This window comes from Pipistrellus hanaki, assembly GCF_964339955.1.
Source record: "Pipistrellus hanaki genome assembly, chromosome: 2".
Lineage (NCBI taxonomy): Eukaryota > Metazoa > Chordata > Mammalia > Chiroptera > Vespertilionidae > Pipistrellus > Pipistrellus hanaki.
The window spans coordinates 117,471,674-117,488,405 of NC_140504.1; the positions used below are offsets into that span (position 1 = coordinate 117,471,674).

General features: G+C 47.7%; 1 protein-coding gene across 1 annotated transcript in view; it reads left to right on the forward strand.

Annotated features, from left to right (window-relative positions):
• Nucleotides 1–1,725: 1,725 nt before the first annotated feature.
• BMP6 (bone morphogenetic protein 6) overlaps nt 1,726–16,732 on the forward strand; it is a 141,590-nt gene continuing 126,583 nt past the window's right edge. Inside the window, exon 1 of the mRNA XM_084875605.1 lies at nt 1,726–3,217. Coding sequence (XP_084731731.1) covers nt 2,608–3,217 — 610 coding nt within the window. The 5' untranslated portion in view covers nt 1,726–2,607. The remainder of the gene's footprint in view (nt 3,218–16,732) is intronic.

Sequence of the window (16,732 nt, forward strand, 5' to 3'; positions counted from 1 at the left end):
GTGTGTGTATGTGTATGTGTATGTGTATGTGTATGTGTGTGTGTGTATGTGTGTGTTTCTCTACTAGATCATATATGCATTTACCAAAGGTGCATGTAGGTGTGTTTTAAACTGCATAACCCTACCTAAATGATCAGACATTTACAGTTTTTCTAGTGCTTTCCCCACTGTCCTTATAGGTTGGAGCTACTTTTACTCTGCTTGTGTCTCACTAGAAGTTTTAAAAAGAAGATGTGACTAAGTTTGAGAAAAGAGGATCTTGGCAGGAAGCCTACATATACTTAGAGATTTCAGACCTTCTGATCAGAAATCTTGCTACTGTGATTTCATGCACTGCAATAATTTTATGCTCCTAATAAGTCCCATGCAGACAGAGATGTGATGTAGGCTCTTGAATTCTACAAGTCCTGGCATTCCAGACCAAGTAGTGATGTCTTCTCTTTTCAGATGAAAAGAATCCCTGCAGATGGTTAAAAACTGGCCGCCAGTGCTGTTGAAATTGTCTTGCCCGAGGCCAATGGCTATGGGACACCTGTAGAATTAAAGCCTGTCCTAAATGACCACTGTGTCTGGGCCAAGACAGAAGGAGAAAGGGTGAGCCAATGGGTGACTGGATGGTGGAAGGTAAAGACACTTGCAAAACCGATTCATTAAAATAGGATAAAAATGCTTATAAGCTCTGATCAACAGAAACCCCAGGATCTTATTAAGTCCACAAATCCCATATTCCGGCTCTCAAAAGCTTGGACTATTGAACTAAGGCTGCTAGGTCCAGCAAATGGCAGTTTTTGTTTTTTAATCCACACATGTTTCACCAGGTAAAAGAGCCTAATGTTTTAAGTGAATTTGCTAGGATCTATAGGTTACTGAGCATTCTTGGGTAGTATAAGTACAAATAAATTTACATCCTGAAAGACAGATGGTGGTACCTGCCATGAAAGTGAAACACGTGTTTTACATATTTGATCTTGTCTAACGCTCAATCTGAGTTTCAGGGCTCTATCTACTGTCCAGAGTGGGAGCTGGAATTAGCTTGCATAATGTGTCTTGTATCTATTTTAAAATGCAATGTTAACAAACAAACCAAAGCATTGAAACATTTTCAAGAAGCTAGCGGGAGGCATTTTAATTATTTTATCTGGTCACAGTCTCTCACTTCCTTTTGGGTGCTAGCTTAAGAAGCCAAGCCAAAATCCAAATGAAGAGATAAGTCAAAATATTTGGCCCTCAACCTTCCAGACGCTGGGTCTGGCTTGCATTTGGCCTGCTCCACGGCCAGTTTGTGAGCTGCTTCTGGAAGGGTGTGTCCTGACTTGCAGCAGCTGCCTTTGAAAGCCACGTGTCCACTGGACGCCTATATTATACATCAATATGAGAAACTCAGAAAGGAATGGGAAAACTATCACTTTTCTGTTCTTCCTCAAACCAACATTGACTTAGCAGCTGATTTTACTTTTTACTCGGTTAAAGAATCAGTTGAGGCGCTTTGTGTGATTCACATTGGGGTGCTGATCAGATCACTCAGACTGGTGATGACGCCCTCTGCCTTTGCTACCTTGGGACTCCCCGGGTGCCTCTAAGAATTGTCTGTGTATTTGGAACTTACGCGCCGCCCAGGCGACGCCTCGGGGGAGAGGGAGGGTGAAAGAAGGGGGCGGGCCTACGCAAATACTGGAGAGACGGGCCTCTCCATTGGCTGCCCGCCTGCCGGTTCCCCGGGAGGGCGGGGAGTCCCGGGGCCGGAGTGCGGTACCTGAGCGAGGGCGCACCAGAGAGCCCACGTTGGCTGCTGCGGAGAGCGCGGCTCCGAGAGGCGGGAGGCTGCGAATCGCGTCGCAGACGCCGCCGCGTCCCCTGCTCCGTGCATCGGCCCCCTTCCCTCTTGTCCCTTTTGTGAGAGGGTTTGGCAGGGCAACCGGGAGAACACTGAACGGAAAGGAAGATCCTTGACGCCCCCGCTTGGGGAGTTGAGCAGCAGCTCGGGGAGATTTTGAGGGGAAGCGACAGTGCCCAAGGGCGGAGGGGCGAGGAGTTTGTGAGCGAGAAGGGAGTTTGGCGTCGCGGAGAAGATTGGCATCCCCGGACTCCTGGTCGCCACAGCCCGGGCCCTTCAGCCGGGTAAACTTCACAGCGGCTGAGCGAGCCGGGGCAGCGTGCGCGGGGATGCTGCCTGGCAGTCCCCCGAGCTGGTGAGCGGTCCCTCTCCCCCGCCGCCCCGGGTCCCACTCGGCCACCCAGGGGTCGCGGACAGCGCACGTGCGCGGGCAGCGAGGCGGGGAGCGACCCCGCGGGGACCTGCCCGGGGTCCGGGGCGCCGGCTGCAGTGCCGCTTGGACTCAACGGGACGCACCTGGCCTGGACCTTGCGCTTCTGGAGGCTAGCGCGGGAGTGCGGTTCCCCGGCCCCCCTGGCCTCCCCTGCATCCTGGGCCATCGGGGGCGCCCCGGCGGACCATGAGAGATAAGGACTGAGGGCCAGGAAGGGGAAGCGAGCCCGCCGAGAGGTGGCGGGGGCTGTCCACGCCAAGGGCCATCGCGGCCGCGCTCCAGCCTCGCTCCGCCGCTCCACGCCTCGCGGGGCCCACGAGGCCAGCCCGGCCGGGCAGGGATGCCGGGGCTGGGGCGGAGGGCGCAGTGGCTGTGCTGGTGGTGGGGGCTGCTGTGCAGCTGCTGCGGGCCCCCGACGCTGGCCACCGGCGGGGGTGCGCTGTTGGGGGCCGGCGGGAGCCCGGGCCACGCGGAGCCGCCGCTGCCGCCCGCCTCCTCCTCCTCGGGCTTCCTCTACCGCCGGCTCAAGACGAACGAGAAGCGGGAGATGCAGAAGGAGATCCTGTCGGTGCTGGGGCTCCCTCACCGGCCCCGGCCCGTCCACGGCCTCCAGCAGCTGCCGCCGCCTGCGCTCCCGCAGCAGCAGCCTCGCGGGGAGCCCCCGCCCGGGCAGCTGAAGTCCGCGCCCCTCTTCATGCTGGACCTGTACAACGCCCTGTCCGACGGCGAGGACGAGGACTGGCCGTCGGGCGCGGAGCGGCGGCAGCCCTGGCCCCGGAGAGGAGCCGGCGCGCCCCAGCCCGGGCCGCCGCCCCCCGGCGCCGCGCACCCCGTCCCCCGAAAGAGCCTCCTGGCCCCGGGACCCGGCGGCGGCGCGTCCCCGCTGGCCAGCGCGCAGGACAGCGCCTTCCTCAGCGACGCGGACATGGTCATGAGCTTTGTGAACCTGGGTAAGGAGCCGGGGCGGCGTGCGGAAACCTCCTCCCAGGGTCCCGGGCTGGGGCGGTGCGGGGCAGAGGGTGGAGGGGCCCTCGGGGCGCGGGTCCGGGCTGGCGAGGCGGGGACCAGGGACGGGCGGCTGCGCTCCGCCACCTGCGCGGCCCGGGGGCACCTGCGGGCCCAGCGCCCCGGCGGCGTCCCGCAGCGCGGCTTTGCGGGCGCCCGGAGCTCGCTCCGCGCTTTCTTTCCCCAAGAGAGCTCCGCTCGGGCCAGGTTAACTAGACTGGCAGTGTAACAAGCTGGGAAAGAGAAGGCTCTCCAACACTTTCCCCTTCAATTACTACTACTACTACTATTACTACTATTACTATTATTATTATTACTACTACTACTACTACTACTATTATTATTATTATTATTATTATTATTATTAATTTGCTCCCTTAGCGCGCTAAGTGCCAATTTTCCCACCGGGACTTTTAGGGAATCCGGCAGCGGCTGAGAACTTTGGGAACTTGACATGACTGTGCGGAGTGGCATCCACGGAGCTGGGGGCGGAGGGTGGCCGAGGAGGGTGCCTAAGGGACCGCGGAGGGCGCGCCAGCCCCGCCCGCAGGGCTGGCCTGGTTTGGGGTTGGCGCCCGAGCCCCGCGGGGGAAGCCAGCCCAGGCACCTGTCTCACACGCCTCCGGCCAGTGCCCGAGGGCGAACTTCCAGTCCCCGGGCAGGGAAAGGGTGCGGGGCCCGGGCCGGGGCCGGGCTGAGCTGGTCTGAGCCGGTTGCCAGGCAACAGAATGGAAATTTAAGGGCGGCTAAATCGGGCTGCGCCGCAAATGCTCTGTGGCAAACCCCGACGGAGCTGCGGAGCCTCCCCTCACCCCCACCCCAGGTTTCCCATCTGTGAAGGGGAACTGGGTAAAGGCCCTCCCCAGCCTCCCCCCCCCCTCGCCCCAGTCAGTGCCTTCAGTCTGTGCTCCTCTTCATTCAGAAGCTGACTCCCCTTAGGGCGCACAGAGGGAGTGTGGGCGCGCGTTCCCCGCGGGGAGAACCTGGGGTGCAGGAGCCGCGCCCGGGGTGGGTGTGGCGGCCTGGGCGGTGGGTGCCCCGGCCTGGGAGGTGCGTCTCCGCTGACTTCCCTTCCTGCGGGGCGCACGACTCCGAACGGGTTAGCAGATACTTACTCGCCAAAGTGGCAGGCACGTCGCCAAGCCACGTCCAAGACTTGGGTCCGTCATCTAAGGGCATTAGTTACTTGGATGACTCCCATGCAAAATATTTTGGCGATTTGTTTACAAGTACATGTATGGGGTGATTCTTAACTCCGCTGAGTTTTGGGGGAAGAAGGGAGGAATGCGGGCGAAGGGGGAGGGGAGAAGTGAAGCAGAATAACTGGCATCTGAGTGGTGCAGAAATCCTCCTGGGAAATTCGTGAAACAGAATCTCTCAGGGAGTGAGGCTTGGGGCCTGCCAATCTTGCTACTTGCAGTGCCAGGGGCTCTGATTGGACAAGAATTTTCACAATTTATCGGAACAGAATCCAAGGTTGAGCTACTTCCAGGAAGCATTCTAAGGAAATTCTCCCGCCAGTCCATCAAGTTTCGGGAGGGGGTGCGGAGGACAAGCGCTATTCCTTATTCTAACAACTCTGTTTCTTCTGGCTTAGTAAAGTCCACCACTTGTCCTCTCCCTCACCGCCCCCCTCAACCCCCCACACACATGTTTCCCGGACAGCCTTGGGGAAATGTTTTACAATATTTCCCCTGTGGATCGTCCCAATCTGGACCAAGTGGAAGCAGAGAATCACATTGTAGTCTCCAGGAAAACAGTTCCTGGGCTTGGACCATGATTGTCAGTTTTGGCTGCCATTAGCATCACCCGAGGACCTTACAGAACTAAGGCGTCTGGGGCTCCTCCTCTGAGCAATGAAGCCAGAGTCTTTGAGGGTGGTCTCTGGTGTCTTTTTCTTTTTCTTTTTTTTTTTTTAAGTGCCTTAGACTTTTCTAATGTGCTACCATGGTCAACAAGCACTAGCCTAGGAGATTTCTGATGTCTGAAGGAACTCAATAAATCATCCCAGTAAGCCATTAAGAGCAGTGCTTCCTTATGTTAGTAGCTCCCAAATTTGCTACACCTCAAAAATCCAGATGCCCAGGAGGGACTCATGCCAATTAAATCTGCATGCGTGTGGTGGAAGCCGGGTATTTATTAGCATTTTTAAAGATCCCCAGGTGATGCCAATGTTTGGGAGCCACAGCCTCTTAGATGGTGTTTGAAATTGTGAGAGTTGGCCTGAGGCAAGTTTGTAAAGTATGATGACACCCACTGCGTTTAATGACCTCTGAAATTCTCCTCCCTTGCTTTTCTGACCTTTCCTGGTCTTCAGGTACACATTGCTTCTGAGTCACACTGCTGGACCTTGGTTGCCAACTAATACTGCAAAAGTGATGGTTTAACACAATATCTCCTTAGGGATGCTTTCATTTTTCATAAAGGAGTGCTAAAGATTAAAAAAAAAACCACTGAAAAAGTTAAAATTCCAAGAGAATGCACCAATGCTAGTGTTAATTTCACCCTCCACCCCCACCCCAGCTGATACAGAACTGAAAGAGATTCTTAGGTAGCGAACTTTGCCCCAGGCCCCTCCTATCAAACCCCTGGGCTTTCTGACTGCAAGTTATAACTACCAATCACAGGTCCAGATCTGGACTACTGTGTGCTTAGAGGAGAAAACCCTCTCCAGATAAGTGGAATTCAAGTCACAAAGCCATGCCCCTGCCAGTCAAACAATGCTATTTCATCTTAATCCATTTAGCAGTAAGAATGGGGATTTCATAATGAGAGGCTAAAATGGCTCTGAGCAGGACAGTTCTGTTGAAGAAAGTAATTGCTTAGCAATGTGGATTCTGTAAGGATGCTGGGAGAATTCCACAGATTTCCTAATCTGTGTCAATGGCCTGTTAACCGCATTACATGAGTAGTCTATTAAAGAACCTACAGAAAAATCCATGTCACAGCTCCGTGTTTTAAAGTACTCTTATACCCACTGAGTTAGATAAGTTATAAGGGAAAGTGTTATATAGTTGTAAACATCATTTTCCCTTGAGGCTGAGGAATTATTTACTCATGAGACACATTTGAAAACCCTGATCCTTGTTAGCTAGAGTGGCTATCAGGAAGTATGAATCAACAGGATAAGTTCCTCTAGTCATTGGACCAGCTCCTGTTGTTTATACTGACTGTTTTAAACCCACTCCTGCTGAGTAGGCTGGGGTGTGTAACCTGTAGCTGGCTGGTGTGCAGAGTGTGCCCGCGAAGCTGGTGTACTCGTGAACCTGCATTCAATCAGGGCCACAGATGGCAGTTTCTACTTGTTTTCTAATTCTAAAAATGTCTTGGCAGCCTAATAAACAAGCCTGCCAATTTGGTGACCTTGGAGAAGTATCCTGAAATATCCTCAGGTCTTAGCTTAAAATTCACCTTCTGAGAGAAGCCTTCTTTAACTACTCCATAGAAATCCGTGCTGCCCGTGCCCCCCCCCCCCCCCCCCCCCGCGCTTCTTTACCATCACCTTGTTTATTTCCTTGGTTGCACTTATCACAAGGAGTATATTTTTGTCTTTTTAAATTTGCTTAGTCATTTATTTGTCACCCCTGGAGGATATCAGCCTCAAAAGGCAACCAGGCTTATCTACTATCGTAACCTAAGTTCCTAACATAACACCGAGCACATGAGAGATGCTTTATAAAAACTGAATTGATGAAAACAAGGGCATATTTCCCATTTAAAATGTATATTTCACTAATCTGGGTGATCATTTAGAATGCTATACCTGCAAGTAAGTGAAGGCATTTAGGATATTGCGGTTTCTTGGTATTTGATGTATATCATAATGGTTTATTAATAGACCTCTTTTGTATTAGTTACCCATATGTATTATTAATTTGTAATATGCATTACATTTGAGACCAGTGCAAAAGTTTCTTTAAATCTGCATTTCAGGCCGGGACCAGTTTGGCTCAGTGGATAGAGCGTCGGCCTGCGGACTGAAAAGGTCCCGGGTTCGATTCCGGGCAGGGGCATGTGCCTTGGTTGCGGGCACATCCCCAGTAGGGGGTGTGCAAGAGGCAGCTGATCCATGATTCTCTCTCATCGATGTTTCTAACTCTCTTTCTCCCTCTTCCTCTCTGTGAAAAATCAATTAAAAAAATAAAAAATAAAATAAAAAAAATAAATCTGCATTTCAGATTTCATTTATTTATTTTGAATTAATGAGATGTTGATCTCCAGATGCTAGGATAAATTGAAATAACTCAAATTATGCTCAGAAAAGGGAATCAGTATGTATTAGTACAAGTAATAAGAAACTTATTCTAAAAATACTGGCAATCTTCTGACAATATTACTCTTGGGAAACATAAATTAGAAGAAAAATGGGAATACTCCCCACTTGTATGTGTAACCAGATACATTGTACTGTCTTTTTCTCATAAACATAGCATCAGTGGAATTATTTTTCATTTATGCTGCCTGTACTTATGAAGGAAGATTTTTGTTAGCAGCAAATGAACCCATGCCTGCAAACTACTCACAGCAAAAATAGTTCGGAGAGTGTGGTTCAAAAAAGCAAATTTTCTCTTAAAGAGATTTAAAATAGTAAATGGTGAAATTCAGTGGTATTTCAACAAAAAAGTTGTACAAAGTGTCCTTAAATGCAGATCAAAGGGCAAGCAGATATCATTGTTTAGACCTCAGATGGTGTTTCCTCTGGTTGTCCTTCTAAGAATGGGTATAAATCCTTTTTAAATATGCTGAATCATGCTCAGTTCCTCTATTTAAAAGCTTTCCTCTGATTTGCACAGACAAAAGGATTCTCAGTGGTATAGCAAAGTGTGTAAAGGGAAAAAAAAAAACATAATGCTCAGCACTTGACTCAGCATGTAATAAATCTGTGTCATCACTGTGTGTTCAGAATTTAGCTACTTTATTTATTTAGTATATTTTTATTGATTTCAAAGAGGAAGGGAGAGGGAGAGAGAGATAGAAACATCAATGATGAGAGAGAATCATTGATTGGCTGCCTCCTGCATACCCCACACTGGAGATCGAGCCCGCAACCAGAGTCTAGCTACTTTAAATGTTGGGTTTCACATTAATATTTTACTTGAATTTCAGGGGGAGGGTAGGTGCATGAACATTGACTATCAAAGGTAGTATAGCAAATACTTAAATATAATGGCTCTGTTATTTTTGTCTCCCACTTATCTGTTTAAAAGCTGAGTTAGAAAAGGAAAATGAAGAGGGTAATATTTTTCGGTTCTTGGATATTTAACCAGCTTTCTGTAATATTTTCACAAGTCAGTCATCCACTCTCTCCTTCCCAATCTGTATTTAAAAATAAATTAGTCCATGTAGTGCTTATTTTAATATAGACCAGTTATAGTTTTTTTCTTAACTTAAAAATGTTGAATCTTATTATTATGCATCCCCCGCTCCCCATCGCCTCAACTGCCTCCCAATCCTCTGGTCTGAATTTTAGTGACATCACCTTGAGCACTTCCAGCAGTGGGAAGGAAAGCAGACAATATTTTAATTCATATCATTGTGTATCTGATGAGAAGCTTCCATAAGACTCTGAGTAAAAGGAGTAGAAATCAGTATAGAAGCTCCCTAAGACGTGAACAGTTTGCAAGGTCCCCATGCAAGTAGCCACAGCTATTACACATTAACCTTTCTGTCCTATCCTTCCTGAGGCCATTGCTCAACCCAGCCACCAGCCGGGCGACCCAGCTGCCGTCTTCTCTACCTTTGTGTTCCCCTTAAAGAGCTAGTGCATTCTGTTGTCCTTTCTCTGTTTTCATCATGACAGCGAAGCTGCTTTTATTCAGACATGTTTTTCCTCTCATAACCTCTTCACCTCTTCCTCAACCCCCTGGCTCCCATCTCTTTCCCAAGGCTTGCCCTCCGGAAACCTGAGAACCAGAAAATGGCCCCAGTCTCTCCAGGAATATATGGAACTGGTGACGTTGTATCAAAGCGCAGGAAAATCATTCCTCTTTTAGTAAAAGACTTGAGCTACTAAAGAACCAGGGCTGTTAACTTCCAAAGTGTTTGAGAATGCCAGAAATTCTCAGAACCCCAGAGTTATACCTGCTAATCTTTTACCACAAGCGTTAGAAACACATGGCATTGTAGTTCACTGAAGTTGATGGATTTCTTTTTGTTTGATTAGTAGTATTTTGAAATTATTGTCCTCTACATTTCCTTCCCCACGGTAAAAATATAGTATTTCAGCACCTTTATGGATAAAGTTAGGTGCTAGAACTGGCTGGGGTCACAGCTACCTTCCATAACATTATTTTTCTGAGGAAACCTGCCCACCATTCTTTAAAAAAAAAAATATATATATATATATATATATATATATATATATATATATATATATATATTACTGATTTTAAAGGAGAGAGAGAGAGAGAGAGAGAGAGAGAGAGAGAGAGAGAGAGAGAGAGAGAAACATCTATGAGAGAGAAATATTGATCAGCTGCCTCCCGCATACTCTCCACCGGGGACTGAGCTCACAACCTGGGCAGGTGCCCTGACCAGGAATTGAACCAGTGACCTCTTGGTACATGGGACCACACCACTGGGGCGAGACAACCCATTCTTATGTTGTGCTTTCCTTGTCATTGATAGAAAGTTTGAAATTATTGGTCAATTTGCATTATTCATAGACAATAGAAATTAGAGCTTTCAAGGTTCTTGCATATCATCTAATCTCGATTTGCAGTAAATGTGTTATGTTTATTCAGGATCGGTCCCTCTTCACTGCTGTTATATCCTAACACTGAAGGACAAACTTTAGAAAGAGATCCTAATGCATCAGGACCATGGTCGGCAAACTGCCTGGCGAGAGCCACATGAGGCTCTTTGGCCCCTTGAGTGTGGCTCTTCCACAAAATACCACGGCCTAGGCGAGTCTGTTTTGAAGACGTGGCGTTAGATGAAGTTTAAGTTTAAAAAAATTGGCTCTCAAAAGAAATTTCAATTGTTGTACTGTTGATGTTTGGCTCTGTTGACTAATGAGTTTACAGACCACTGACTGCACCAGGGGAATAGGACCTGGGAGTGTTGGTCCACATAAATGAATAATTTAGGAGAAATGACAAAAGCATGCAAGAGCACAGCCTTGGGCAAAAGCTGGGGATGACCAAATATCTTTCTATTAGTGGATAGCATTCTCTTCCAGAACTCTGCTTTTAAAAAAGAAAAAGCTACGCATATCTATAAATATCCCCTTGTTTAGTATGTGGAAAGACTTGTTGACCCCAGAGAATTGTTTTCTGCTCTGAAAGTGAGTTGAAAACCACGTTGCTCTGAGTGGCATTGTTCCTCTGATGTCCGCAGGCACCGATCCTCTTCCTGCCCTTCCCACAGCTATTATTAAAGAGATTGGGTCCATAATAGAGATGATATCTAAATTACATCAGGTCATTCCTTGATAGGTCCCCATGGTCTTCTTATCTCTAACCCAGTCCCAGATGGCTGGGCTGAAGACTCCCCTTCAAACATTTTTGCAGAATGAGGCTCTGGTTCTGAGTGGGAGAGCCTTCCTGACTTTCAGGTTCATGGGCACACGCCCTTGATTGCCGATCCTGCTGGACAGATTGGGATTGTCCTAGGCCTGAGACATCCTTGCCCCACAGGCTGGGGTTATTATGCTCAGATTGTTTTCTCATCATCGGGAGCCCTGGGGGTGGGAGGAGTGCCGGCTTCTCAGCAGGCAGCAAACTGCCCCAGGCAGAGCCAGTGCCCTCTCCAAGCTGACCTCTGGTATCCGCCACCGTCCTTATTATGACTCTTCTGCCACTTACCCTTTTCACCTTGTCCAGAATGTGACTTCCAGCCTTAAACATCTGCGTTTGTTGATTGTTGTTCCTGTGTTTACAGTCTTGGTTTCCTGTACATGAACATAGCAAAAAATTTCGACTTGTGTATCAACAGAGCCATATCATTGGTGTGAGCCATTTTATGTGCTGATTAGGCCTGGAGATTTTTATAATTGGCTTAATCTCTGAGACCAGTTATTTCTCTCTTTAAAAAAAGCAATCTATGAATTACATTTAAATACATCATTCTAAAAACAGTTATGTAAACTATAAAATTAAGCACTAAAAGTTTTAATTGCATTGTTTTTCAGATTTTTTTGAACAGCCATATCAGAATAGATTAATAAAAGAGAAGCTGTGCTTTACATTTTTTTTTTTTTTTTTTTACTAGAACAGTGTTAGGTTTGCTGTGGAAGGTACAGCCATTTCCCATAGACAGCCTGCCCTGAAACCAAGAGCCTCACTCCCTAGCAGCATCCTTTTGTTACAATTGATGAACCTACATTAATGTGTCATCCTCACCCAAAGTCCACAGTTGGTGTGGGGAATTCTATGAATTTGGACATCTGTCATTACAGTATACAAGTAGTTTCACTGCCTAAAAATCCTCTGTGAAGAAGCTGCACCTTTAACCCGAAAAACAAATCAATACAACCCTTAAAATTAAAAATTTGGGGGAATAGAAACAAAATACCTTTGTTGGATAATATCTTGTTGTTGGTGTTTTGCCACATGATGTATAAGTAAGTAATTTTGATTGAATATGTACACCCTGTGTTGTGCTTCTCTTCTCCTTGTTGACACCAAGTCCATTAGAGATCAATCTCTCTCGCTCCTTCCCTCCTCCTCTCCCTCCCTCCCTTTCTCATTCACCCTCCCTCCCTCCTTTCCTCCTAGGAGTTTAAAAATCTTTTTTTCTTCCACATACTTTCCATGAGGTGTCTGTCACCATAGCACCTAGACAATCCCTCAGGCAGAGATATGAGCGATTAAATTTCTCCCTGGCTTGTGCCCTGTTTGATCCGAGCTCTGCAGGATTTGGGGGGTTAAGAGAAAGAAGCCTGAAGAATGAATAAGAGTTATAGGAATTCTGTGCTGGTAAATTATTGAAATTTGGGGGTGGGGTGGCAAGGGAGGGGTTAAATAGTTTTCTTTCCCCTATGAAAATGCATATTAAAACTTTGTGTGAGTTTTGGATTGTGAAACTCACAAAAATAACTTTTACTGCCCCTAAAGGCAGGATCAGGAGACTTTAAAAGATCAGATTAAAACTAAATTAATAGAGACTTCATAAATCCAGAGTGACATGGAGCTTAGACTCATTTGCTTTGAGCTGTTTTCTATGAAAAAGGGCTACACAGATTAATGGTAAATAAATGAAAAAATGCTCTAATATAAACAGGTAACATGGTAGCTCCAACAGTGCTACTGAACCAGTAGCTCGCAATGCATTTGAGGTAATTGGGGAACTTGTGAGCATTTCTTTACAAATACTGTACACGTGAGACATTTCATGGATTCTCCTCCTCAGCTATCCGTTTCATTGGAGTATTTTCTCACTGAATTTCAGTTAAATAACTTAGGGCAACTCTTATCATCGCCTACCCCCTGCAAAGATGAAACCTTAAAAAAGAGGGAAGAGCTTGGGCGGTGGCAGTTTCCTTGGGCCTGAGGAATGCAGCTTTGTTTCCTAACATCTGACTTAGAGCGTGGTTAGCCACCTCTCTGGCAGGAGGGGTGAATTGGAGGGTAAAGAGTGAGGAGGAGGACATAGGTGCTTCAGCTGGAGATACTTGGGAGAGCCGAGTTCTCCCAGAGGGCCATGGAGCAGGCCTTGGTGTTTTTATAGGGTTTACGTAGGGCAGGATCCCTTACCACTAGTTTAGGGAGTTAATCCCACAAATCTGTCACCTTGGTCATTGCATCTACATAGTTGAGGTTGTTTGACCCCATTGCTCTACTCGCACGAGTGCGGTCAGGAGGAGATGTGGACGCCGGCATGGCTGCAGGGGTGCGGGTGATCCTCAGTGGAGGTTCGTTGCCTTCTTTTACTCTCGCTTTTCCTTTCCCCTTTCTCTTTGTTTCTTCCCATCAATAAACTTGGCAACTCTGTGGCATTTATTACCTCTTTTGCATTTGTTCTTTTGCCATAGTGCCTTGGTTGTCCTTAATTTAACAAAGAGACTGTGCTCATTCCACGGAGCTGGTAGTTTGTTTATACCAGCAAAATGACTCCTGATGCACTAGAATGGTTAAGTACCTGGTTTCCTTGATGGAGCTAGGAAGTGAGAAAGAACTCTTGGTTAAGATTCAGGAAGCTTGAGTCTAGCCTCTAGTCTCAGTATTATCTGTTTTTATAATATCTTGTTCAAACCACTTAACCAAATTTCCTTGTCTGTAAAATGTGAGCATTGCATTTTCCAAATAGTGTTTCATGGAACACTACCTCTCCAACATGCTCCATAAAAGAAGATCACAGAAGCACTTGGTGTTACGTTCCTTTCTGAGATTTACAAGTCTATTAGCATATGAAAGCCCTGTGGTAAAGAAGTTTCCTAGCTTGTTTTAATCCTGTGGTTTTTAAAAAAATTACTTTTACTGTGTAACCCCTTTCTTCTGAAACACCCTGGGTCAGACCCAGGCCTCTCTGCCGCCAGGTCCACTGGTGGCCCTTCCCCAGGAGGCTGCATTTCCAGCTGCTTCTGCGCTTCTGTGGCTCCAGCTCTCCCTGGAAGGACCACCCTGTTCCAACTTCGGCTGTGGCAGCCCAGGCTCTCCCTCCTTCCTGCTGGTGGAAGGGGCTTCCTGCTGTTGTTAATCTGTGGTTCTCCCACTGCTCTGCCGCCCGCTCCCTGTGCTAAATTCCCCCTGTTGTCATCACTTGCAGGGCTTTCTCTTTCCTTGGTGGGACCCTGATTGCTCCAGCCTGTCAGTTCCCTGGAACACAGTAGAGAAACCCCAGACTGGATGATGCTCAGAAACTGGTTCTAGGAGCGTTCCCTGTGTTGTATCTCTGAGTGTTTGCCTTTTTAAACAGTTTTCTCGAGATGTAATTGACCTACAACATGGGGGGGGGGGGGGGAAGTGTACACCTTTAACATGTATCTGTACCTGTGGAACCAGCATCTCAGTCAAGTTAGAGAACATATCCAGAGCTATTCTTTTAAACAGTTGTCCAAGTCTGGGAAGGAAAGAATCAGTCCTAACAAACAGGAAGTGCAGCAAAAATTCCCACCTTTCATCGATGCCATTGCTCTTCACACTTTTACCTTATACATGTTAAACATCTTTAAGAAGGGAATTAGCTGAAGATGTTTGTGAATGATTCTCTTGGATCAGTGAACTCAGCTCAAGCCTGTTCTTTGCAGTAATGACTGGCCTTTATCCTGTATCTCACCTCCCATATTTATTTTAGGAAATAAGAATGAAAGTAGGCAGATATCTTTTCTAATTTTGAGATCAAGCATCTGGGCATTTTGGGGTTGTTCGTGATCCTATTGGCATCTTGTAGTACTCAATTTCAAAAGATACGATCCTTCTGGAAAAATTGCAAAGGTGCTTTCCTATGTTTCTGTTTTAAATTCTGGCAATTTAGGTAGGGCACAAATCCAAAAATGTGTGAAACTAGACTCCAATTTCCCCTCAACTTTCCCCTCTGTGCTTATCCTTCTCCAAATGTTTTGTATTTTTTTGCAAGAAAACATAAGTATTGCATATTTTTATGGCCTTTGCCTTAAAGAATGACTGATGTCACTTATTCTGTACTAGAGGCCCAGTGATGGATTTGTGCACATAGAAAGAAAAGTAATTATTAGGTGGCCAGCAGAGTGGGACTGGACAAGATGGGCGAGATATGCCCTGGAGCCAACCTCCTGTGGTCCTTCTCCTGCTAGCTGCAACTGGGGGGGTTGGGGGGGAGGTACTGGGGCTCGAAGGGCATCTGTGGAGTGAGTGGGGTCCCTTTGGCAAGTGGGATCCCTTGGCCTGGCCTGCGGGGATCAGGCCAAAACCAGCAGTCGGACATTTCCCGAGGGGTCCCCGAGTGAGAGAGGGCACTCTGCAAAGTTGCTGTTGCTCAGCAGCTCCTGCATCAAGTATCTGCCCCCTGGTGGTCATTGCATATCATAGCTACTGACCGGTTGGATGGTCACTGTAGGCTTTTGTGTATATATAGACCAGGGGCCCAGTGCACAAATTTGTGTACCTTGAAAGGCTGCGAGGCTGTGGTGGGCACAGGGGCGAGTCTCGGCCCATCCTCATGCCCCTGCCTAGTCCCTTTGTCATGACTCTGGGCCCCTATCTACCGGCAGCCCTGCTCCTGCCGCCACCACTCCCACACACTGATGGCACCAGCCCCATTCACATCTGCTGATGGCGCGGAACGATTGGGACCAGTGCCAGCAGCGGGTGCGAGTGGGGCCAACACCATCAATGGGTGCGAGCCGCGGTTGCTGCACTGATCGCCCCTCAGGAGCAGGGAGAGGTGGAGAAGCCCTCAGGGGTGATCAGGGCTGACAGCAGCCGCTCAAACTTGCTGATGGCCCTGAAGGATCAGGACCAGCACCACGCACCAGCAGCAGGTGTGAGTGGGGCTGGTGCTAGCGGTGGGTGTGAGCAGCAGCTCCAGCACTGGCAGTGGGTGTGAACAGGTGGGACCACAGTGCATGGGAGCCAAGAATTTTCAGTAACCACCAGAGGCTTACCCCAATGACAGCGACAGATGCTCTGCCTTGGTCTGGCACCCTGCTCACCTGCTCCACCATCCTGCTGCAACCAACGCCCACCCTGTTTTGCACACACACACACACTCTGGTGGTCAGTGCACGTCATAGCACTGGTTGTTTGGTTGTTCCACTGTTCGGTCTATTTGCATATGAGCCTTTTATTATATAAGAAGGGTTATCAGCAAGGCAAAAAGTGAGACTTCTATAGATGCCAGTTTAGATTAACTTTCAGTGGATAATAAGATAGGGAAGATTTTTGGAGAAAATTATTATTTAGAGTAGTGTAACTATTCCATGTAACACCCAGTCACAGTTTTGTGAAGTTCATTCAGAGGAGCTGGTTTCTTCTCTCCTCTCACTCCATCCTCTCTCCTTGCTGTCCTACCCCTGTATGCATCATTCTGCTGAAATTCTTCTATCAGATGCATCGGATGGCTGTGTCCTGAGTCTTCCTCCTCCTCTTTGCAAGGCTTAATGACATTGATATTCCTTTTCCCTAAGCTGTACAGTCTAAGAAATTCTCTCCTTAGCTTTTATAATGCTGTTTGCTTACTTTTAGGTGTTTTTTTTTTGGTTTTTTTTTTCTAACCCACAGACTGCTGCTGAGTTTTGGTGTATTTCCTAAAAAACAGCAAAGCAATTCAGATGGTTTGGCATGAGGCACTAGACCTACACGTGGAGCTGAGCTAGCCATGGGTTTGGGGTGAGGGAGCATATCCAGCACAAGAGTGAGGAGATAATATGCAGCCATGGGCATGGGGATGGGCAGGTCCAGGCTTTCGGTGCACTGCCGTGGAGGCTCGGTGGCCTGGTTATGGCAGAGTGGAAGCCAGCACCTGGTGTATTCAGGAGGCCACATGTCCACTACAGGGAGTTCTCTCAGTTCTGAACATACCTTTTCCTCTATTTCACTAAC